Source organism: Numida meleagris, chromosome 20, assembly GCF_002078875.1.
Source record: "Numida meleagris isolate 19003 breed g44 Domestic line chromosome 20, NumMel1.0, whole genome shotgun sequence".
Taxonomy (NCBI): Eukaryota; Metazoa; Chordata; class Aves; order Galliformes; family Numididae; genus Numida; species Numida meleagris.
In genome coordinates, this window is record NC_034428.1 from 1,870,520 (window position 1) to 1,895,568 (window position 25,049).

Genomic DNA, 25,049 nt, shown 5'->3' on the forward strand with positions numbered 1-25,049 from the left:
TGTGATTCCTTTCAGCAGTATTCTTTTGAAGAGGTTTCTCCCACTAGAGTCAGGCAAGTATTACACCCATGATGTCCATGTGTTATCAAGTGCAACTGTATATAAGGAGGCCTCTGTGTTGCTTGCATATTAAAAAACAGTAACAGGGACTTGAGAGCTAGACTGTATTATGTCACTGTATTATGAAATTAAGTAATGAAGTTTGACACCTCCCAGAAAATCCTTTCATAACCACTTGACTTCAGGCTCTTCTTTGCCTCACAGATCATATAGAAATTACTGCCACTTCCAAAATAAAGTTATTTGAAATGCAAACATGGGCTTTTCCCATTTAGAACAGAACTTCATACAGACTGTGTTGGCTCCCAGAATCTTATTCCAATGTATTTTATAGGTCAGTTTCACAAGGAAAAATTGAAGGTTTTTGGATGTTTTGAAGCAACACTAACAGCAAAAAGCCACACTGACGTGAATAAAATTACACTCGTAACAGAAATATGTTACTATTTTTGTAACCTTTTCCATAATAATTAACATAAGCAGCCTACAAATTCAACGATACTAAATGCCATTTGAGAGAAATGTCAAAATACTTAAGTATAACATATTACAAGTTAAGCAGTGAACACCAATATAGTTAGTGCTCCACGTTTAAAAATAGAGATCCAAAAATAATTCAGCCATTTAAGCTTTCTGTTCTAACTCGGTGCAGTGTACTCCAGGCTGGAAAAACTCCCACACATGCATAATGCTACAACACAAGAAAGAGCGAGGACAATATATTTACTTCTCTTCCTGAGGAACAGCGTTTGTGTGCAATTAGAGGAGACTAATCTAGTGTACCTAAAGCTCCTGACACCACCGATCAAAGGAAAATATCTGAACTACAACTGCGGTTAACATTCACATCTCTAGAGACTCTGATGAATGTCTGACTAGAAGCCTACAGCTAGCAGGTAAAACTCGCAACTAAAAAGCATAAGCAAACCAATGGCAAAGCTATTGGCTCTATTTAGTAGGAAGGGAGACACACCAGATGAAATGCAACACTTGAACAGATGACTTGAAGTAGCCCTTAATCTTCAAGTCTTACTAACAGAGACTAAATCTGTTCCAGTTTTTAGTAGCACCAACTCCAACACTATAATTCCAAAAGGTATATTCTGTTAAAACAAAAGAGCCAGCCAAGCTCCAATCACCACAGTGTAACAAACAACGTAAACGAGGAGTTGATACTGCCATCCAAAGCGCAACCATTACTGCTTCTGCACACAGCTAGCAGTAGCCGTGCCTTTGTAGCACTCTTCCAATATGTAATGGATCAAGTACTGTAAAAGTAGGCACTTGATGTGCTGAAACAATTAGAAAGGTTGCTCTGGTGTTTCCCTGAATGCTATTAAACCATCCTGCATACAGAGAGAGCAACCTAATATGTTCTTACCCATGCCACACACAACTCAGATGACCAAGATCGAAAACCACACTTGCAGTGGTTTTAAGTTCTATCCTAAATACATTTCCCAACACTAGAAGCATAGCTTAGTTTTTGTCCTGACCCTACCGAGCAGCACTGTCCTAATTACCTTGCAAAACCACACAGAAATCCACCCCAATTTTTTCATTAGTCTTTTTTTAATTAGACATTTAATACCAATGCTTTCAGCCAAGAAGCAGGTAGAAAAATCAAAATTGAACTCAGCATAAGTGTTGACCAAGAAGGAGTAGTCCCAATTAAGAAGTACTTATACAAATGAACAAATCCAAGAGTCTTCTGTATCTCTCAGATAAACTCTGCAGAACAGAAACCCTGCAGTGCACAGTGTTTATATTCTAAGACAAACTCCAGTCAAGCTGCATTATAGCTACCACTAGGTAGCTAACATAATGGAACACAGCACGTAGATAAAAGGAGAATACAAAACGAACCGTGTCTGTGACAGAACGAGACATCCTTGTAATTACGGCACAAATCACTTGGTGAACGGCAGGTATTTTAAAACACTGGCTCCTAACGTAGTGAATGTCTTCTCTGAATGTCTGAGCAGCAGGCTTTCAGCAACAGGCATCACACAGTTCTTCTCTTTGAACCTCTTCCACATTCTTACAGGCATTGCTGCTTGCCTGATTCTATGTTTTGTGGAGACTTCCCAGGACTATGAGAATATATGGATATAATGTTTTCAAAGTTCAACTAAAGTATTAAAAACATAATGCTAGAAAGGAAGAGTTCCTGACTTCCTTTTGGCCGTGTCAATAAATGCAACAATGCAGTTCCTAGGGTGATTTTCTGTGAAGCACACACAGTTACCGAGTAACCGAAGCTTTTATAAAGCCAGTTTTAATAAATATTAATGCATCCAAGCCTACAGACATGCAAGTTGTCTGCTCCATCATAACCTAAACATTTCCATCGTAACACCAGTTACAGAGAAAAACAAAAAGTAATAATCAGGGAGTCATTTCAAATAGCCACAAGACTTTCAACCCCCCCTTTTTTTAAAAAAAAAAAAAGAAAAAGACGAGATCATATTCTGCTGTAATGTTACTTCACTGTTACCTACTTGAATAATCCTACTGACTTGAAAAATTACACAATTTGATTTTTTTTAAATAATGTATTACAAGTAGACTACAAATGCTTTGTGCATGTGAAGCATCTCACCTCCCACAGCTGCACATTAACTGGCTCCATGGCACTTCACCTGCTCTCGTTCATTTGGTTAACTACCAGCCTTCCCTCCCTTCAAGGCAGAAAGGTTTCCAATCAGAAATTAAGCACTGCTTGCTAACACATGCTTCCTTTCTCTGTTAGGACTGTGTGACATGACCGCCAGAAGAGTACAACTGCAGGCACCTTGCATCTACACTGGTAAAACAACAAGAAACTCAAGATGTTCCTTCTGAACACACAAACAGAAGTAATTATTTTTACCAGATCCCAGTCTATGCTGCGGAAAAACGTGTGAGACTTGATATCAGAAAATCCCGTTTGTGGCTGACAACCAAGCCTTTCTTTGGGATCCTGCAAAAACACAGAAACACTCTGTTACGTGCCCCGAGTCAGGTACAGCCCGTTTTTGTCCAAACCCCAGCTATACGACCAGCATTCTCCACTACTACGCAAGCTGCTGTTAAGATGCACATAGTATGGCTACCAAAACACTTCCATTCTCTTTTCTTAGAGAGAGTTCATATGAAAGCTCATTTTAAACAAAGTATTTTACAACTTCTGGGAATAATAAAAAAAATTACATTTAGTAATGTATAATTCATATCCTTCTTTTTCCCCCCCCATTTGAATAATAATGGTACTGTGGATTTCAATGAACTTAATTCAGTGAACATTAAGAATTACAGACTAGAGTTTATAAATGTCTCCGATAATTTCTAACTAAGGGCAGGCTTTTGAAACAAGCCTGATGTGGGAGTTCTGAACTAACAAGTTGTGTGGTGGTGCTTTGGTTGGTCTTTTTTTTAATCATACAGGATGCCAAGGTTTTATAGATTTTCTTAATAGTAAGCAGATTAACTTCTTAACTGTATTCCTTTCAACAGGAAGCTCTGACTTCCAGATACTAGATGCTAAAAATAAGAGAATGTTATTTACCTTGTTTAAAAATCCTTTTAACACATGGGAGGCCTTGACAGAAAGAAACCTTGGAATCCGGATTGGCTTCTCAAGAATAACTGTTACAGGTTTAAAAACAGCAATATTGGTTTTTTGTTTCATGACATTGACCATTATTTTAATACAAACACTATATTGTTTAGATATGCTACCATTTGGAAAATGGGAACACATGGTAATTTTGGAAAATAACAAGAGGAGTTACAGTAATAGAAACTACTGTACCAAAACTTCAAGATTTCAAAAAAAAGTCAGCTACATGATCTTTTTATTTGTAACATAAACAGGGAAAAACATCTTGTGTCCTTAGCATTTGTATAAGTTTGCTTTTAAACAATAAAAGAGTTAACAATGCTCAACAGAAGACTAGGGCAGAGAATTATTTAATTGCAACAGTAACTAATTTAAAGAATAGACATGCATTTTAGGGAATAGGCAACTTTTCAGTTGCCAAACTTAGAGTGCCTGTTGTAATAAACATAATAAGTATTACTACTACTGTTGAGAAAACTTCAGGAGTAGTGATACCTGAAGTATAACACCGTTTTAAAACGTTCTACTAATTCTCTCGGAAGTCCAAGTTACTCAGACCAAAGCTATAGATGGAAAAGGCTCTTTCTTGGTACATCTTCCTATCCTTCCATGTATTCCATGAATTTCAAATTCATTCCTGGCCCGTGGAACGAGCGCCTTTGAACAAAGATGCTGTTCCATGTAATTTTACTTGGTTTTCCTTCTGTTCTTCGACATGCTTTTATCATTTGAAAAAAGCTTTCTAATTCCAGGCTATTTCATCACAGTTCAATAAAATAAATACCTAGGATGAAAACTTATAAATACTTTATATACTGTAGACCAGCTAGCAGCCATTAGGTAACATGAGAAAAGAAAAACAGAAGACAGCTCTAAGTGTCCTACTGCAACTGCTAATTTTTCATTATTTCTCCCCTCAAGAGAAGCCATAGAAAAAAACCTTTACCTTGGAAGAGGTAATCTTCAGTGTTCATGTCTGGATTGTCCGTAATGATATCAAACGGAGACCGTCCTGCCATCATTTCAAACATCAACACACCGAGAGCCCACCAGTCCACGCTGAACCCTGTCAATATTTACACAGCACATTTTCAGCACTGCTTGAATTTCAGGGTTCTCTCATTATGTGAAGATGAAAGGTCTGGTTCCACGTGATCAGTATCACTGGATGAAACTTGACAGGAATTTGGACTACAGAAGCAACCTGTATAGATTTTGTAGGCGTCTGTACACAACCCAACCTACTGATCAGATCAGTTTATAACAACACCAGTTAAGAAGATGATAGTTGGACTTGTGCATAAGCAATGAACTTTGTCACAACATTCCATAACCTTGCCAGGAGTACAATAGCAGTTGGGATGTCAAGTACATCAGGGGTTGGGGCTTGATTCTGATACGGTATCACTGCATTGTTCAGGGAAAGCAGGATTTAGAATCAGCCAAAATGAATGACTTCTGAAATGAAAACGTTGTTTTTCTCTTGCAAACGTACAGTATAACATGCATTTAAATTTTCTCAACATAAAATGGCAGAAAAGGAGGAAAATCAGTAACAACAGTATTTGAACAAATGTAGTTTGGATTTTTGCTCGATTACGACATGGAGTTGCTCAGTCTCAGCTTACCATATTCTTCTCCTCTTAGGATCTCTGGCGCAATATAATTTGGTGTTCCACAGAAAGTGCTTGTAGTGTCACCAGGGCCCAATCCTTCCTACAGACATAAAACAGTTTTAAAAAAATTAGAATTTTACCTCTATTTTTGAGGTAGGAAACTGAACAGAGGAAATGAACTTAGTGAAGGTTAAGTTCCCTCCTGCAAAGTGATCAGCATAAAAAACATGAAGGAAGAGGTTACAAATGTGGCCCTATGCTTCAGTTACTTTGCAGAATGAAGTTGCTATTCCACAACCAAATTCTGGGCTCAGTAACACTGCTGTTCAGCAAAGGGTAACTTCTGTCAGTTTTGCCTTAATATCACTAGGTACACTACTGGACTTAAAAGTTTAACCAGAGAAATACACTACTGAGTGACAAAAGAAAAAAAAGAAGAGACAAAAGAAAGGTAAGAAGACTCTACCTTGCACATGCCATAATCTGTTAATTTGATATGACCCTCTGCATCTAAAAGAACATTGTCTAGTTTTAAATCTCTGTAGATTATGCCTCTTTCATGTAGGAAGTTTAGAGCAATACAAATTTCAGCAGCATAAAACCTGAAAAAGGAAAGGAGAAAGACATTAACAAAAGTTGTACAGAACTAGTTTGTCTCTGCAAACAGGACACTGAAAAGAAGCTACATTTGTTCACAAAGGTATTGAACTCATATCGTAAAACCATTCCTTTAAGAATGGCAAATGTAATCTTAAATTCTACTAATGAAAAGAATATTTATTCTTTATCCAGATTTTTTTTCCCCTGAAAACTCCGGAGGACACAAGAACTGTGGCTTCAGCTTACCAAGAATAACCATGAGACTTCATGCAGTGCAAAGATTACACACAACATCGCAAATCAGGCTCTTCTTCCTTCCTCTATTACTAACTTTATTAACATACCATAAGACCAAAATAAAATAGCTACATCATCTCTCAACATATCAAACAAGCGTTAACTGACTATGAAGCGGTAAACAAAAATACACAGGCATAGCTTGCTAATTATCAAATGTTTGCTTGTGACATTTCCTACCACAACACAACATTCTAATCTTCAGAAATTACCTTCTGTTTTCTCTTGGCTCTTCATATTCTTTTATAGAATAAACTTCCTAAAGCATTTCATACAACATGAAATAACAAGAGGAAAAGCACAATAGCTGGATTAGTAAAATACCTTGCATGTTCTTCAGGAAGTTTTCTTTGCCGTTGCATATGAAACATAAGGTCTCCTCCATTTACATACTCTATGACAAGAAATAATCTGAAAGTATATAATAGAATTAATGGCTTCCAAGGAAATTCTCAGTAGGAAGAAAACTACTGCTATTCTTCCAACCTGAGCCATTTTCACTTCCACTCTTGAATCTGACTTTCATATTTCTTATGGTTTAGTACAACTATTTAAGATTAGGAAAGAGGGCAAAATACTGATTTGACCCATATTAGGCAGGAGCACATCCTTTATTTAAGAAGCAAACAAATGAAGAAGCCAGACTGAACAGGAAGAGGCCATGTCATTCAATCATCCACTACTCTGTGAAATCTGCAGACCTATCAAAACCAGTACAAGACAGCAGCGTTCGATTAATATTAGGGGCAGGAAATCCCTGCCTTTTGCTCCACACTGCTCTAAGTTACGCCCTTCAAACTGGCTTTGGTGGAGCAGTGGAACCCTTCCAGCCTTTTCTGACCATCATGGCAGTGGTTCTATCTCCTTTATGAGATGCAGTTAGTGCAATGATCAATGTTTTCAAACCAAAATTTCAGATCTTTCTTACCGACTTGTTGTTTGAAAGCACGAATGTAAACCAACTAGGAATGGGTTGCTGGATGCCTGCTCAAACACATGTTTCTCTGTCTGTACCCAATCAATATCCTGAAACAGAATCATTGAACAATCAGAACTTGTACCAGATAACCACTAGGAACATTCCCGGAACATGAATTGTTTACATCTAACCTCCCTCGTATATAGTGCTCTTACATATGTCCTTAAGAAAGATTAAAAAAACTAAACCTGGAGGAAAATTGAAAACACTTCAACTCAATTATTCAGTAGGTTTAAACCAACTGAACTTCATTTGCTCATTTGATACATGAAATAAATTCAACGAAGTTACCAAAGTAAGATTAGTTTGTCCAACCAAGATCACCCTTAGCAGTATCAGACTGCCTTTAATACTTGAATCGAAGTTCTGAATACACACTGCAATGCAGTATAAGAATGTAACAAAATTAGAATGATATCAGGGAAGCACTGCAAAATTCAGATTCATAAGAATGTATTTCATCATTTTTCTTGTAACTATACAAAATTAAAACCTCATGGACAACTGGTTTTAGCAGTAGATACATGACATTACACAGATCACGCTCTACTCTGTGAACATTCAGTACCCTGCCAACAAACAGGGAACGCAAGCACTAAGAATTCTCTATTTCTAACAGATACTCCCAGCTCTCCAACCAGTTTGGAGACAACCAAGACAGATGCTGAGAATTCAGGCCTTCCTGTCAAGAAGAATTGGTGAAACACTGCATGAAGGGAAACGAAGACTTCATCCCCAGGACAACCCGTCTGGCTGAGTAACTGAAGTCTCAAAGGGAATCAAGAACAATTACCAACAAAACTAAATCTGACAGGTTTATGTTTAGACACTCCTAAAGACGTTACACTTCTGAATGGTAAACCTGGGTCTAAACATGAACCCTTAATTCAGTTTTGAATATAACATGTTCACTTTCTGTTTTAATAAATGATTTTTCCTTGAAGAGATTCCAAATTGAACTCTTCACATTCGTACCTATGTATAGTCCATTAGTACTACATTAGTAAGCTAACATTAACAAGATCAAGCCTTGAAAAATTCATGCTCTTCCAATATCTTCTGGTGTCATACTTCATACACCTCTTCATACATGCTGCCACTCCTGCACAAGCATGTCACACTGCAACGTGCCACTGAAGCTGGCAGCCTGACAACGTATGGCACTGCCCTGGCAGCTCTCTTAGAGCACTGTTTTCAGCAGGGCTATGGACCCATCCCCCGCTCCTTTATTTAACACGGCACGTTCCAGCCCTATGGTGTTGCAGGGGGTTCAAACCTCCCTTCCTTCCTCACTGGGATTTGCTTTATCTATTCTATTATCTTTGTAAGTGAATGTAAGTGTACAGATCTGCACACTCATGTTTGTACATTCTTCACATGCATTCTATCAAAAATAGAATAGTTTTATTAAAATAAGAGCATCAAATTTCATCTTGACGATATACTTCAGCAGTCAGTTAATGATAGATGAGTTCAAAAGTTAGTAGAACTCCTAGGACAGAATTGTCTTTTAAGACTTCTGCTGCCTCCTTATTTGAATGATGTCTGTCAAACAGCACTACGTTTTTAAAATGTGTAATGGAAGGCAATTAACACAGACTTACCTCATCATCATGGACCAATTCTTTTTTCACTACTTTCATCGCATAGATTTGATCATTCTTTTTTAACCGAACTAAAAGAACTTTGGCATAGCTTCCACGTCCAATAACTCTGATCAAATCAAAGTCCTGTAGCCCAAGCCCCTGAGAAATCTTAATTCCATCCATTCCATCAATGACTGGTTTGATATCCTGTATAAAAAAAGGAACAAGTAGTTAATTGTTATGAAAATATCTTCTCTTCCTAGCATCTATTACAGCCAGAAGGTCTTTAACCACTGGACAGAACTCACTGAGTTTACATGCTGTTGTCACTGTCACACAAATTTGAATGGCCGATGGTAACTTATTTAGAAATATTTTGTTGGTATTTGTTTTGTTCTCTTGTTCTTGCTCCAGTTTGTTCAGTGAATCATTTAAGTATTAAAACAGAAGGCATTGCTTTTAGAAGTGACATTTTAGTCATTCTTAAACTTTAGGCTACGTAGAATTATACTCAGCACTGAGCAAAGACCATCTTTTATATTCTGAAATGTGAGAACTGGCACAAAATATTCTACCATGAAGAACGCTGTTTTAAAATTCATTATTGATTCTAAAAGATGAACTTGATCTTTACTACTTGCTGGAATTATGCGATACAAGACTAAAGATTAACTGCTTAAAGATTCACATGCACAATGCATTTTGACTTTCCAAATTTCACCAGGATACACAATGCTTTGACATACTTCTGTGGCCTATTTTTACCTGACCTCACGCTACAGTACTTGTAGACAGATCAGTGCTCTGCTGAACCAAGTGAAGTATTTATATAAAGAATCTTGATCTAGGATTGACTGCTATTAGAAGAGATTGCTGTGAGCTTAAAGATTCTATTCAACAAAGCTACCAGAATACCACATCCTCTTTGCAGGATACCTTAAATTATTTTAGTAAAGCTCAGAAGCAAGATGGGAAAGTCAGATCATTGTAATTCAGAAGTGCATCTATACAAATTTAAATACAGTGTATACCTGAGCACTACCATAGCAGAAACAAGCAGCTTCAGATAAATCACGTCAGAGAATTGTTGTTGTTAAGTTTATAGCTTGGCTTCTCAGAATTTGAGACAAATCCTAAAGGCACATGATGGAAAATAAGGCAGTCACTTACCCAAGAGCAAGAACTACTCAAGTGTAAATTAACAGTAGTGACAAGCATTGTAGTGGAGGTAGAGAAAAGAAGGTACAGGTCTGTTTAGAAGCAGGATAACTAACTGCTGGCGTTCTGTAAAATGCATTAATTCAAACATGCCAGAAGCATTTTTAAAAGCAGCTTCTTGAAGTCCTTTAGAATTCAACTGCTTTAAGGGAATAACATTCTTAGTATGAAGAGATTGTGTCAGAACCTCTACAAAAGCTGAAAAAGCCAGCTTAAGTACATGTTATTTTACTTGCATTTCCACAGGAGCGCTCTGAAAATTATTAGTTATCCAGAGAGCTGGATAGGTAATGTACTACCAGATTGAACCAACTCTCTTAATGTTAGCCTGCAGAGGTAGCCCTAGGGTGAGAAGGGGTGTACATCCATTAGAGAGGGCAGACGACAATGTCAAAGCCACCACATGCTGTAAGAACCTACACAGCCAAACAATCTGCTAAATCACTATTGTTTCTGCATGAATGCAGGGAATAAAGCATCTCTCTCACTTCGTGACTCAGATGACAAGAGCTGTATATAGAACAAATCAGAAAAATCCAACCCAATGCCTTAAAAATTATTTTCAGAAAGAAAATTCAGACCTCTTATTTAAATGGTAGAGGAAAAAACAGGACAAATATAATTAGCTATTTTATAAAAAGTGTATGATTAAGAGCACATAAAAGTGAATTACAAAAGTAATTTTACAACATACCTCAGAGTCATCTTTAATGCTGTCATGCTTCCGGTTTGAAGGAATGTAAGGAACTGGAAAATATGTCAAAGAGAAGTAGTGTGATTAAGGCCTTATTAGAAATAACTAAAAAATTGATAAATGGTAAGATAATTTAGTAGCTTAGGACTAGCAGTTTGCTATAAATACTGTGGGATGGTTGATCATGTTTTTCCACTCTATTCTTATAATCTTGACAGTAGTTCCTAACCAAGGGCACTGCAGAAATAACCAACTCCGAGACAGTCAAACTTAGCAATGAACACTGACTCATTTGGAAAAGGAGGAGTAGGTAGGATAGATGGGCCTCAGACCCAGGGCAGCTTGAACCACAGAAGTATTGATCTAGAAGGAATAATCCCAATTCCACACAATTAAGGAAACCTTCAGAAAGTCTCAGAGGAGCACTTACATTAACATTGTAGGTCAGATCTGTTGCTGCCAACTGATCCTCACTTAAATTCATATTATAGAATGGTTTCAGAACACATGAGTTGAGGATAAATCTGAAGCAGGTGACATGCTAAAAGGAAACTTATTGTAACCAAGTTGCTAATGAGCATCAAGTCCACGGGACTAAACTAGAGCTTGTCAGCCCCAAGCAATCTTTTGAGAAAACAGGTACACTGGAAAGTGGGCTGCACCTATCAACCACTTTGGTCTACAGATCCAGCCTACCACACCGCACTTGCTAGTACGAAGAGAACTTTACCTAGAGAGCTTACTTAACTCTTCGGTACTGAATACAAAAAAAAAGACAACTGCAACCCCCAATAACAAGGTTAAAGACCTCATCCTCTGAAGGATATCAGAGGAGGCAAAGTTACCAATGAACAAAGTACTTTAATGCAACAGTGACGTTCATAGATTTCCAGATCACACTACTACAACCACTCTACAAAATGAGGAAGAACAGGAATTCCATCTTGACAGAACAATACTCACTTCCATCATTTTCTTCTGAAGGGAGGTCAACTTCATCGTTCTTATCATCTAACTGAGGTTCCTGGGAAGGCATGACCGAATCCTTTGAAGATACACAAATCACACAGAAAAACAACGTCAGCTCACGCAGCCCCTCTTAGCCACAATGTCTTGCCATGTAACTGCAACAAGAACCTTACATTTGTAGCTTCAAGAAAAAAAGGGATTTCATAGAAAGTATTTCAGAATATTCATGTATTGCAACTGTTCTAACTACAACGGATGCCTAATTGTCTCCTAAAAGTGAAATTAGTACACTTCATTGCAAAGTTCAAACTAATTCTTTTCAAGTCTTCTGAGTGTTTTATGTAGAACTGCAACAAGTTAAATGTATGTCAAAATGATATTATGCACTCAGTTTAGAGCAGTGGCATATTCCTTTACTCATTATGCAGAGGTATCAAATGACTCTGTCAATATCACAATACCAAGTAATATTATATTATGTTTGGACACTGGTCTCATCCACAACTCGTTACAAGCCATGTAGAATGACTCCAGTATGAACAGTGACATGTATAAATAAATTGCAAATAATCCAATAATGCCAAGTTGTATCTAACACCAGTGAGGAAAAAAATAATGGTTTAAACTTCTAGTTAACAAAAAGGACGATGCAAAAACAAGTAAAAGGCTCATGAAAACCTGTGATGAGCATATGGAAGGGCTAAAGTTTAGGGACACCGATTAACATTTAAAACCTGGGAAAGACAGTAGAGATGCCACTGGAAAAGAAAAAAAGTCTTAGAGAAACAGATGGCAAAACCCACCACAGAGGTGCAGATAAGCTCTAAGCAAGTGTCTTAGTTCTTAAAACATTCCCATAGGCTCTAAGAAACAAACACCACAACTGTCAGTGACAAGGCTTTATCTATTTGTAAAATGAAGTATTGTCTACAAGGAAAGTCAAAATCAAGCTTGCTGACACACTCAGTCACATCTCAAGTTCTCTTTTCTCACTTTGTCTTTACTGCTCACAGTCTAAAGGCTTATCCTCTGTAGACATTTTGGGAACTGAAAATCAATTACCACCAAGTGTTACAAATCTGCAGCCTTACACAGTGTTTAATCACTTGGATGCACATCTAGAATTAGCAGAACAGGGCACAAGAAGACATCTTAGTTTTAGACAGAATACAAACTCGAATACAAACTTACCATATGCCTTTTGCAGGTCAGTGGAACAAGTATATGACAACGTTTATGGACCAACAATTTGCAGTTGATACACTTGTAGCCTTGCCTGCTGAGACCCCATATCCTTTCACTGCACTGGCCACAGTATGCTCTCTAAAAGGCAGAACACACATCATGAATTTCCATTATCAATTCCCCTCTGTAGGCTGGTAGGTAGCTAGCACAAAGAGCTCACCCTACAAGGTCCCACCCTATCCACTTCCAAACAGATGTTCAATAACAGTTTTGAACATATCCAGGATTTCACTAATATCTGAAGGTTATACTTCACTCTTCAAATTTACCAAAACGCACTTTTTTTTTTTTAAACTGGATGTTAAGAAAAATGTCTCAAGCACGTGGAATACATCACAGCCTAACACTGGCATATCATTCTTAGACAGCAAGCCTATTTTGAACTTCAGGTACTGACAGAGGTTACCCAAACAACATTGACAGGAATTTGTACCCTGTGAGTATGTGTAAAAAAGCATCCTAACCGGCAAAAAATGTTACAGGACTCCACAAATCAAAATATGAAAACTGTTCTACAACTGCATCTATACACTTGAGAGGTAGAACATAAGTAGAAACTTTGGAAAACATAATTAAAAATCTTATCCATCAAGTCTGATTTAAAACCTCTGCTGCTGCATTATTTAATATCTGAAATACATGGTCTTTTTTCTTCGCGTCTGGAAATGGCATCTGAATAAATTAAATCAAAATGAGGACAAAGTAGTAAGTCAGACGTTGTGCTGCTGACTTCAACAAGGCACCTCTTTAAGGAGTTTTTCCACTGTATGTGTGCTGTGGTCATTTTACACACTTCACCCAAACTGCCAAATAGCAAACAGATCCTTTTATGCCAAGAAGTCACCTAGCCTCAGTTATCCCCCTATGTACAGTGTCCAGATTGCCAAATGGTGACTTGCTTCCCACTCACTACCTGCAGACTTCCTCCTGGGATTACTGTAGCAGGGTAACGACGCTGCCCATCATCCCACAAGCTGCTCAGGCAGCCCTGCACTCGTCCCCCATTCCAGGCTTCGAACTCTGCAACTGTCCCAAAGCCACAGAACAGTGCAAGTCTGTTCCTCCCAGCAAACCACAGTTAGTCTGAGGATCTGAATAACCACACTAATGAATCATACATGGTGCCCTGCCCAAAAGCATTAAACTACTACGAATCCTTTCCAGTAGTACAATAATCAGACTAGATGCTTTTTGAAAAGAACTGCTTTCTATATTGCCTCTCATACTTAAAAATTTGTTTTCTACAGCTATGAACTACATTCCATTGAGCTATGTAGCTACTCCTTGACTGGGAGAAATCCAAGGTATGTCGTCCAGGGGAAAACAAACAAGAGAAAGCGCCAGGGCAGTAAGCCTTGGACATCTGTAGCTGCTGCTTTCAAAAACCCTGCTCCACGAGGCTCCTTTCAGTACTCCTGTATAGGTTTGGCAGCAGTAATGTCAAAGGCTAAATAAAATGTCCTAGAGCCTGGAAACAGCATACAAGAAAAATCTCATTTACTTCAGTTAGATGCAGGCAAGAAGGAGAAAAAAAAAAGACAAAAGGGCAACTGTCAGATTCTGTGAGTAATACAAGTATCCCTCATGCCCGCCCAAAATGCATATAACCCTAGAAATAACAGTGGGCTTTCACATCATGCTCGACAAGATTATGATCACCAAGATTATAGTCTAATCACTTAGATGCTCAAATGTGTTCATTTACCTGAATTAACTGTAGAAGTTTTACACAGTTACTTTGAAAAGTGAATGAATTCATAAGGTAATACTGCAATCTTCAAAATTCAGTTAATTTTAAAGTTACTTGGTGTCCAGTTCAGAAACACACGTTACTATGAAGTATGACATGGAAATTTACAGGTAATAATGAGTTAAAATTCATAACAACTTCATTACTAGCTTCACTTGGAAGTATTTTGTGCTCTAGCTTAAGAAGAATTAATTTCTACAGGAATCATTTTAACAAAGTCTTCTTTAGGATTGTTGGCAAATAAGCATGCTAACAGAGCTTCCAATTCTTCATGTGTTTATTCATCATTAGCCCAATTTCTGTAAAAGTTCATTATTTATATTAGCACCAGTGGATGATTAACACGGCATGTACGTATTCACAGAGCTTCAAAGAAGTGTTTTAACTGGGTACCGAATGAACATCTAAATCAAATTGATGGAATGTTTCATACTATGAATTACAAAAATAAAACTGGTACAGCACATTACACAAACGCTTGTTATAACTCAGATAAATAACCTATGTTTCTCATACAGCCACTGATAAAGTAATGACTTTGAAGGGGCTTTTCCTGCTTTTAAAATGCAGCTTCGAGGTAGGGAACATTAAGGGAAAAAATAAAAGTCATCCAGGCAGTAGGACAAATGTCATAAAAGACAGAGCACTGCTGAAGAAGACAGTTAACTCACCTCACTGCACTCAGTTTTGTATCCCGCTCGCCAAAGCGTACACAACATTTGTATGTGCTGCAACACTTTGACATAATGGGATAAAAGTCAAGGAGGAGCCTCACCCTTAAAGCTACATTCACTTGCTCATGTGGATTAAGTCAGACTCTTAATGCAGTTGTATTTTAGCTCAACACAGATTTTTTTTCTCTTAATTAGATTACGTAATACCACCCATTCAAAACAGTTAGAGCTAACAGCCAGAGCTGTAACAGCTAAACAGAACAATATACACGGCAGGTAAAGGATCACGGAGCAATCAAGCAGCTTAATCACTATGGGCAGAAAAGAAAAACACTCATCTAAGCCCGTGAGTTTAAATATTCACAAAAACAGTTTTTAGAGACTTTAAAAATAATTACCACCAATCAGAGTCCAAGACTGAGCTTTCTGATTTTTCTGACCTGAATAATGCTGCGTAGACTGAAAAGCTACATCAATAAGCATCCTGCTTTTCCTTTTATTTTTTCCACCACTCAAATACAGAGAGCACAGACTGAGAAAACAATTACCACAGAACATTACCAAAACCCTACATTTTATACAACAGTACTCACTCTGTTAAAACGTTTGGCTTGAAACAAATGCCCATTCACTCGGTACAGCTTCCTCCATCTTCTGGCTCCACGTCGGTAGATTGATTCTAAGAAAGAAATTAAGAAGGTGTAAAGCAGCAGCATGGTTGCACGGCAATAGCAGACACACTACGGTAAGCAAGTGGTGACTAAAAACAATTTTGCTTTTCTAAATAGCAACGCACAGCCAAAACCCCTGCCTTTTTTTTTTTTTTTAAGGCAGCCTTAAATGACAGCTTCTGCAGGATGTGCTCTCAGACTGCCTCTCCCTTTTTTCCATCCCTGTCTCTTTTTCTTCACATGATCCTAATCTTGTTACAGTTTCCTGCCTGTGCTGTTCAAGCTCAGGTGAGGAGGAAGGACGGGTAACAGTTAAAGAAACAGCTTCCTCCGGGAAAATTACCATGTCACTCCCACCATGGCAACTCCATACATACGTATGAGAAGGATGCCTGGCGCTAATAATACCGCACAGATAAAGAGTTAAAGATGATACGCATCTGCAGAATTGCATTAGTTGACCTCAATTTCATCTTGGTTAGCAAATGCTGTCCAAAACTATTTATTCCATTATGGAAACAGTTCAAGTGCAGGTCTGCAATTATTTCTAATACAGTCTAAACATGACAACAATAAATAATTTAAGCTGCTTAAGACAGATTCTCCAAGAAGCCATGCAAAATAGCACCGAGCACCTACTCCAAATCCACTTTGTTGTCACTTCCCACAGATATACGTGCAGTGTTTGCCTGGCTCGTTAGAGAATGTGATATTAAGTACAAAGCATTGAAAGCGTTGAAAAATTCATCGTGCAACACTAGTCCTGCTGAGAGCTGCTCACAGTCACACAGGCAGATCCTGCGACACGAGCAGCACCAGGCTGCCCAGAGCAGGGGCAGCAGCAGGTCCTGGTAGGGAAACACATGGGGAAGAGATGGGCTGGAGAGCTGAGAGGAACTTCAGCGGTCAAGCAAAAGCTGGCAACGCAGTCTTGCTACCAAGAAGCTGAAAAGGAAGTCTACCTTGGCATGATTCTAATTGCTGAATAATTTGTTTTAATCACACCTATTAAGAGATTCAAATATATAAGTCTGAAGCTTGCTGTGATGTGTAAAGTTAAAAACCTATTCTTGACAGTGAGGCACATATGACATCTCCTTAAGCATCTTGCAGTGTTCTTGCTGGTAATAAAGCATCACACAGCTTCCAAAGAAAAATGAGAAGCTGAAATACTTCTTAGATAGCATTACTTTAAAATCATCAGCTTGTACAGACTATTTTCTATCCACTTCATACATGAAACATTAGCAAGCAAAACAGTGCCATAGGGAATAGAGAACTAAACAGCTTCGGAAGTATAAATAGCTCCCATTGAGAAGGTAAGAATAAAGATGTGCACTTTTATGAGACCTTACAAATGGCAACACGTTATATTTTTTAATCTAGGTACATTGCTAAAACCAATGAAAACAAATGAGTTTCCTAATACATGACTCTAAGAGTATTGGGGTCCAATCAGGCTTTCTCCAACCAAGCCTCAAAACTTCAGATTCCAGAACCACAGAAAATCCAATAGCACAGTTGTAGTTTTTGCTCTCAAGGTAAAACAATCTTCAGTTCCTTTACTCAAAATTCAAAACAAATCCAATAACACTTTGTGGAACGCTACTTACCCTCCATAATTAGCTGCAAATCTTCCTGATACAACTGTGAAATATACCATACACAAACATCAATCTAAAACTGTCCCACCATTTGTAGGATGTTTTTTCACCAAGACGAAAAAGACTTGAAAGATTTTCTCCAAGATAGCTAATGGATTCATTAGACAAAGCACCATATGGAGACAACCTCATGCATCTGTGTTCCGAGCAGTAGCTTATCACCAACACAGGGAATAGTAAGTGACGGGTAAGTTAACGAGCAGCTCGTGTTGATGAAGTCTGCAAATAAAGGAGCAAGTCACTTCCCTAATTAATGATAAATATTAAAGTCAAAGGCAGGATTTCATGTCGTATTTTTAGGAGGCAACAGTCTAACAAAAGCTGAACTTAAAACAGCTAAGTTTAAGAAGTACAATCCCCTCCCCCATCCCCGTTCATTGGGATGACAACCACTGATTCAGCGTGGGGCCAGATCCCGTTCCCTGTCTGGAACACTCCAAACTTTACGTTCTTCCAAGATCAGAACTTTGGGAAGGAGATCTCTTTTAATCTGAATGTGAAACAAAGAAATAAAAATTCTTAAGCTGAATGCCTACAACATCACTCAGCTGCCTCTAAGTAGAAAACAGTGTAAAACAACTGACTGTCACTGTTGAGCAGTTCTTCCCTGTTATTGAGCTCCACAACTACATCACTAACAGCAATGCCTGTAAACATATTTAATAGCTGCTTTGTTTTTTGTTTTTCCTCACCAAAAAACTCTACATTTATTTTTTCACTATTTTTTAAAGATCACGGAAAGAAGAAAAAATGAAACACACAAAACATTTTCAACTGTGGATATAAATTGATGAGTGATCGAAGGAGTCTGCGTTCAGCCTTCACTCTGTATTAACTCATTTACAACAGATGCTTCCCCATTCAAGAATGGTCCCATCAGGACTTACCAGAACTGGGGGGGGAGGGAGGAGGGTGAATACTGCTTTTAAACAACACCACTTGGAAAAGCAGAGATAATCAGAAGAAAGTACAATTATTTTTCAGATGACAATATACTTTCCCAGCACTAGGGGACAAAAGGAATTGAAAGGACAGGCCCAGCCTCTCCCCAGCCCCAAAGTATAGTTTTTCCCAAACAGCTTGACAAAGCTTGTACTTTCCAGAGTATGTAAGAGAATTCATCAGCTGTCTGAAAAGTGTGCCTTGCACCAACAAATGGCAATAGGAGAGCCACAAACATTTTATTTCCTCTGCATTTGGATCTTATAAATGCTTTTTATGAGTCCAAAATCTGCTTTTATGCGAGCTATAATGAAATCTTTTGCCATAATAAGCACAGAGATAATTTGCTACCACGGCAAATCACTTCTCAGAGATTAATGCAAGTTGTTTACAGGCCAATTACATGGCCTGCCAGCTGGACACTATGAGAATGCCCACTTTTTGTTTTGTTCTTTTAATGTTTTGCTGAGCAGACAAGTGAGCATTCTTTCAAAACCAACTTAGAAATTAGAACTACAAAATGGATACTGGTATTTCAGATGGATGCTCAATTAGAGAGAGTCACGTATAAAGATGGAATAAATTTTGTGAAAGCAAACTCTGAACAACTTGGATAGTATGTTGCTTCACATCTCTGCTACTTAATATTTCTCTAATAGTTGCATTGACACAATAAAACCACTCTCTAAAGCACGTAACAGACACGCATTGTATGGTGTGTTAATAGGCCTTTCTTTTTATTACCACGAAGCTGCTATGTACAACTGACATTCTTCTTCAGAAGTTGTGAAGAGTCTAAGCGTGAAGCATTTCCAATTCAAGAAACTGCAAGCAGTTATTGAAATGGACAGGAGATGCCATTTATTTTATTTAAAACTAGCTAGTAGTATTTGGGAAACAACAATACCTCTTCTTTTTCTCTCCTTTCCAAGAGACAGCAGCTTCAAAGGGCTCGGCTGACGCCCATTTCAGAACTGCTGGACAGAAAACCTGCCCTCCAAGCACGCCAATTTCTCATGCATGATCTCTTGGTCGCCCATGTTCATATCCTCCTGTTAAAATAGCTGCATGCCATTACAAGCTGATAAGTCAGACTTCACAGCACACCGGCATCCAATAAAAACAGAGCTAACGCCTCATTCTGAACAAGCTGCACTGCTGTTGTGTGCCTCTTTAGTTCAGCCACACCCGCCAATGTGTTATGAGTGTTCTTGCTCTGAATGTTTAAAAGCTCATCTGAATGGTTATTGGAAAATCAGGACTGCCTCATCATTACAATCACTGTTGGCATTAAAAAATATCGTAACACCAGGAAAAAGAAATACAACAACATCAAGAACGAGAATTACAATGCTCAAACAGTACTTAAGTTCCCCTCAGAAGTTCACTTTACTTGTGCTCAACAGATGGACTGATCAATCGAAAACATCGTGCGTGAGGCCTGAGAAGCACCTTGTGTGGAAGATAATGATGCATGCTAGCAGAGCCAGCAGGATAGCTGCTTCACATATCAACAAACAGAAGGTGTCTAAGGAGCTGACTTAGCATCTCTTGAGCAACAGAAAATCATCAACCGATACTTTAAGAGTTACGCAAACATTTGGTAGTAAACAGTTTACAGAATTATTTCATGGAAAATGTGATGGAAGTGTAGCCCTGGAAGTGAAGCCCTGGAACTACCACGGCCTGCAGGAGCAGGAGATGCCCAGCACACTTCTGGCAAGCAACAACAAAAAAACGATTTGAAAATCTCATTATCAGATACAGCAAAGACGGCCTTTTTAAATGGTCCAGACTGCATTAATATTGTGTGTAAGGACTGTAATACAGTTCCTATGTCAAGTGCAATAAGAACGACCCCAGCTGCCGTGGCCACCTGCCTGCTTACCTGTGGTTTGGGCAGTGCACAAGAACAGGTAATTAGAACTTGTGCCTTGCTGAAGTTGATACTCATTTGGGCACAAGGTTCAACTACAAAATTCAGTGTACCTACATTACATTCAACAGTTTGGTTGTCTTTGTTAAAGACCGCTGTGCACATAAGAATAGTTTAATACATTGACAATGTTGCCAAAATGGATAAATCTGAGATGAGAGTAAGATTCTCCCATTCACTGTTAGAGAAGTCGCAGTAAGTTTGGTGGCCTACTTAATTCCATGCTAAATTCTAGAACAACTGTGAAGTCACCACAGAATTTGAATACAATTCTCTTTCTTACTTGCGAGACCATTTACCAACCAACCACTATGAAGCTTTCTTCTAGAGCCCATCAGATTATTTGACTCACATTCAAGTTTAGTGTCCACACTTACTTGATTTTGTCATCACTAAAAATGCAGAATTCTTCAAAAAAAACCCACCAGCTATTTGAATTGAATTTAACACTTATTTCAAATTCATAAGGCTTGCGTAAGGTGGCCTCCACAACGCCCTTGAAACAATGACTTGATTCCTATAGTCTCAGCATTAAGCCACACTTGGAGTCAGGCTGCTTACCTTCACAGCGTGATTCCATTACTTCAGCTTATGACCCGTTCTAAAAACAGTTCTATTTCCCTTCCAAATGTTTACATTATCCCAGTGTTAGCAGAATAGCAGAAATTCAGTTTTGATGTTACTCCATAAAGGTGTATTTATCTTCTCTAACATATCAGACTCTTAAGTGCACTTTTCTGAATTCTTTCCAATTCAATCTGCTGATATTATACCCAGAGAAGTGTACAGCATCTCAGTACAACAGGATACTATTGCCTTGCAGCAGGACTAACACTCCAGATCTACCACTTTTAGTCTGATAGATTTGACATGTCTGCATTTCAGAGCACCTTATTCTGCTTTGTATTAGGAAGAAAGCAAGCTGAAATTAGAGTGGACAAAATTATCATGTCACAAGTTGAGTTCTTCCAGCTGTGCTTGATTTTCATCGTCCCATAGATAAGACTCATCCCAGAGATTCTCCAATTTGTACCTGCATTCCTTCTAAGCTCCCTCATACAAAACACAGATAAAACACGCACACGTTTCACAAGAAGAACTCATTAGTGTTAGCAGCATAATAGAGTATCACTAATCTTATTATCATTACTTAGTAACAGTAGCTAAATAAAAACGGAATAGTTTCAGAAGTTAATCACTGGACCTTTCATATTCTGAATTAAATGAGTACACACTAACAGCTAACTGAATCAGTCTTCCAGCTCAGTTAATTATTTTGTAATGCAGAGGATTACCTTTACCCTAGAAAGCAACCTTCCATCCCAGAGCTTCTCCTCCTTACAGAGAAAGAAGCACATGCAATAGCCTTACGTACCTGCCTGCTCCTCTGCTCTGTTCATGGAAAGCTAGTGTTTAACACGTCAAACAAAGCATGTTAAAATCTTTCAAATTAATGACGGCATTTGTCTTTCTGCTTTTGGAAGGAAGCTCTCCATTCATTTCACAGAGGGAAGGAATAGAATTACAACGCATCTGCAAAGTTTACATGCTGCTTCCCACCAAAACCCCTTTAGATCCCTATGGCATTCCCTATTATCTCTGTGTCTACTGAGAAAACTGCTATGTAAAGCCACATTATGACAGTTATCTTAACAATTCTTGAGTAACGTTGAGATAACTCATAGCCCTACTTTTAATAACATCAATTGCACCTTGAAATTAATGGAGCAGGTCCAATCCCTAAACTACTGTTTTGCACTCTACAACGATTTTATCATTGCCCGAGTTCTTCCTTTCTTTACAGACCCTACGGGTAGGAACGGTTCTTCTATCAGAGCTGAGAATCTAAAGAATAAGAAATCCTGCACCGGTCACAGGGGATCTGTACTTGCTTTACTTAGGAAACAAGAGATAACCTAAATTACAGAGGAGTCATATAATAGTATTATTATAGTTATTATAATCAGTACGTTATTATAAAAGTAGAGGACCATATTAAAACCAAGGTTTTGCTTTCAAATATTTTCTGGTTTCCCTTTACGTATATCCCAGCTGATCTACAAAGGACAAACACAAGAGAACTAGTAACACAGCTTCAGAATTACAGCTAAGGTGCTTTCTAGTCAGTACACAGCATCCCGGTTTTTCATTTTTCACTATCCATTTTTCATTATCTTCCCCCTGTGGTTTAAGGACTGAACTGCACAGTCTGCTCAGTTCTTAACTCTTGCACTGACAGCGATTACGCGGATTTCCACACGCCTTTTCTGAAAGCCGCCCTCTCAGTGTGCCCCAAAATAGTTGTTTTCCTCATGTACCTCAGAAGACCTGTGTGCCACCCAGCCCTGAACTGACAGCAAGCCTTCAGTGGCTAACCAACAACTACCATTACTTACTCATGCAAAGCTTCACTTCTGCAACGCTCCCCATTTCCAGTAAGCAGGACCAGAGATTTCCCCTCACAAAACCTGGTTATTCATCCAGCAACCCAAAAATCCCCAGAGATAAACGCTGAGGAGCCCATTTAGCTGCCTGCCAGCCTCTCTGCAGGTACTTGTGGCCCAGAACACCTGATTTTGAAAGCTATGACAAACAGTCCCAAATACAGTAATGTATTATTAGCATTGAACATATTTCAGAGATTACACATAAAATGGTTCTTTCAAGCTCCTGAAACAGAACAGCCCAGTAAAGCTTTAACAGTTTCACCCACGTCTACCAATCCCAACTCCAAACCAGACACCTTACCTTCCAGCCAGTTCAGTAACCCAAGTGCCTGTGCATCTAAAGCAGATTCCCCACCCCATGGGAACAAGCATATAAACTGAAGCATGAGCGGTAACACGGGGCACGGAGCTAGGCAGCACATTTCAGACAAGTTCTCTGAAACTACGCAACATCTTTCCTAACTAATCAAACTATAATCTGAGCAATCACTAGCAGAGAGGGGTAGAAAAGATAAAAAAACATAAGGTATTTGTCATGACACCTTAAAGACTAGCTCACGTATTCCTTATTCTAACGTATATCTTAGTTTACAGTTTATTATTTGGTACACAAACATCTCCTAAGACACCCACTATTTTAAAGTCAGGGAAGACATCAAAAACCACGAGCTGATGCACGCTTTATAATTTCTTACTTGCATTTCCCAGAAGGAGGCCTAGCACTTTTCCCGCTACTGGATGTTTCATTAGTAGAAGAAGTGTTGGAATTATTATAGAACCAGGAATATCAAGTGATTCCAAGCAAAACAGGTATTTAGCTAGAACTCTGTGTTCACTGACCTGCCCTGTCTCATGACCTGTACGTATACATTTCAGACACGCCACATGAAAAATCAAGCAGGACGTGGAAAGAGAACGCAGGGAGAGATTTCAGGTATTCTTGAGAAACTATGACACAGCTATTTTTGATCCCTAAGCGACAATATACCCTACATTAAAAATAGTACAAAACCCTCCTCTGTCAGTTCAGTTACTGAAAACCAGGAGGGGGTTACAAGCAGTTTCCAAATTGACTAATTACCCAGCACAATCCAAGCTACGTCTTCAGAACACTCTCCGTGGTCGCTATAGTTCCTTTCTTCATTGGGGAATGAAATTGGCTCACGTGCTCTGAATAATCTAATCCCTGCTGCCAATACAGTAACAAATGAAGGGGAAAAACCTGCCTTATGAACTAGAAAAATATTTACAGGCCACGTTACTCTAGCAGGAAGCTTTTGGGGACTGTTGTATTAGACAGAAAAAGCAAAAAAAAGCAAAAAAACCCGAATATCCTTACCTAAAATAACTCAAGACAATAACTAGGTTAGTGCAACACCTTTTCTCAACCCTACGATGAAATTTTAAGAAAGTCAGCATGGGAAAAAATCAAGTCAAAATATCTAATGCTAAAATACCATGCAGATAAACAAAGAGCATAACAGGCATTCAGCACAATGTAACCATTACAAAAAGGGAAAGGCCAGCAAAAATCAGACAGAAGTACTAGATAATAATAATGCTGGTCTACTGTCATCCTAACGCCATAAGTACTAGTACATTCAAAACATTTGTTCTATTTCATAAAAAGATGTAAAGGTTCTTTACTCTGCATTCTTCTAACGAAATCAACAGCAAAACAATCCTAGCATTTGTTAACACCAGTTACTCAAGCAAGATGCATTTTTAACATTAAATACATGTACCAATTTGCTCAGATGTAAGAATACAGGAGTGCTAGCACAGTTTATTCTGATAACGTTACAGACTAACTAAACCCTAATTCGGAACAAACATTTCACAATTAAGCAATCCATCTAAGACAATTCACTATATACAATTCAACAAAACGACTGTAAAACACGATGCCTCTAAGAACATTCATCTTTAAATCAGCAATCTTAAAATAAACAGGCCCTGATCACATACCGTCAGGGTTTTTGGGATACATTTCTTTCATTAATCTCCCTCAGCAGCAGCAGCATCACTCACTCTTCTGTCCTTTTCCTCCTAAAATACGTCCCCCGAGAAAGAGCCTTTTCACCACGATTTTCTCAGCGT

At 38.4% G+C, this 25,049-nt stretch overlaps 1 protein-coding gene across 3 annotated transcripts in view; it reads right to left on the reverse strand.

Moving 5' to 3' along the window:
* Nucleotides 1-25,049, reverse strand: part of PRKCZ (protein kinase C zeta) — a 42,582-nt gene that overhangs the window by 7,870 nt on the left and 9,663 nt on the right. For all 3 annotated transcript variants that reach the window (XM_021417613.1, XM_021417612.1, XM_021417615.1), the window contains exons 6-17: nt 15,883-15,968; nt 12,812-12,943; nt 11,615-11,696; nt 10,652-10,704; nt 8,758-8,946; nt 7,103-7,200; nt 6,499-6,585; nt 5,744-5,879; nt 5,290-5,377; nt 4,608-4,727; nt 3,608-3,687; nt 2,933-3,022 (exon numbers count right to left, since the gene is read on the reverse strand). In XM_021417613.1, the coding sequence (XP_021273288.1) occupies nt 2,933-3,022; nt 3,608-3,687; nt 4,608-4,727; nt 5,290-5,377; nt 5,744-5,879; nt 6,499-6,585; nt 7,103-7,200; nt 8,758-8,946; nt 10,652-10,704; nt 11,615-11,696; nt 12,812-12,943; nt 15,883-15,968 (1,241 nt within the window). The remainder of the gene's footprint in view (nt 1-2,932; nt 3,023-3,607; nt 3,688-4,607; nt 4,728-5,289; nt 5,378-5,743; nt 5,880-6,498; nt 6,586-7,102; nt 7,201-8,757; nt 8,947-10,651; nt 10,705-11,614; nt 11,697-12,811; nt 12,944-15,882; nt 15,969-25,049) is intronic.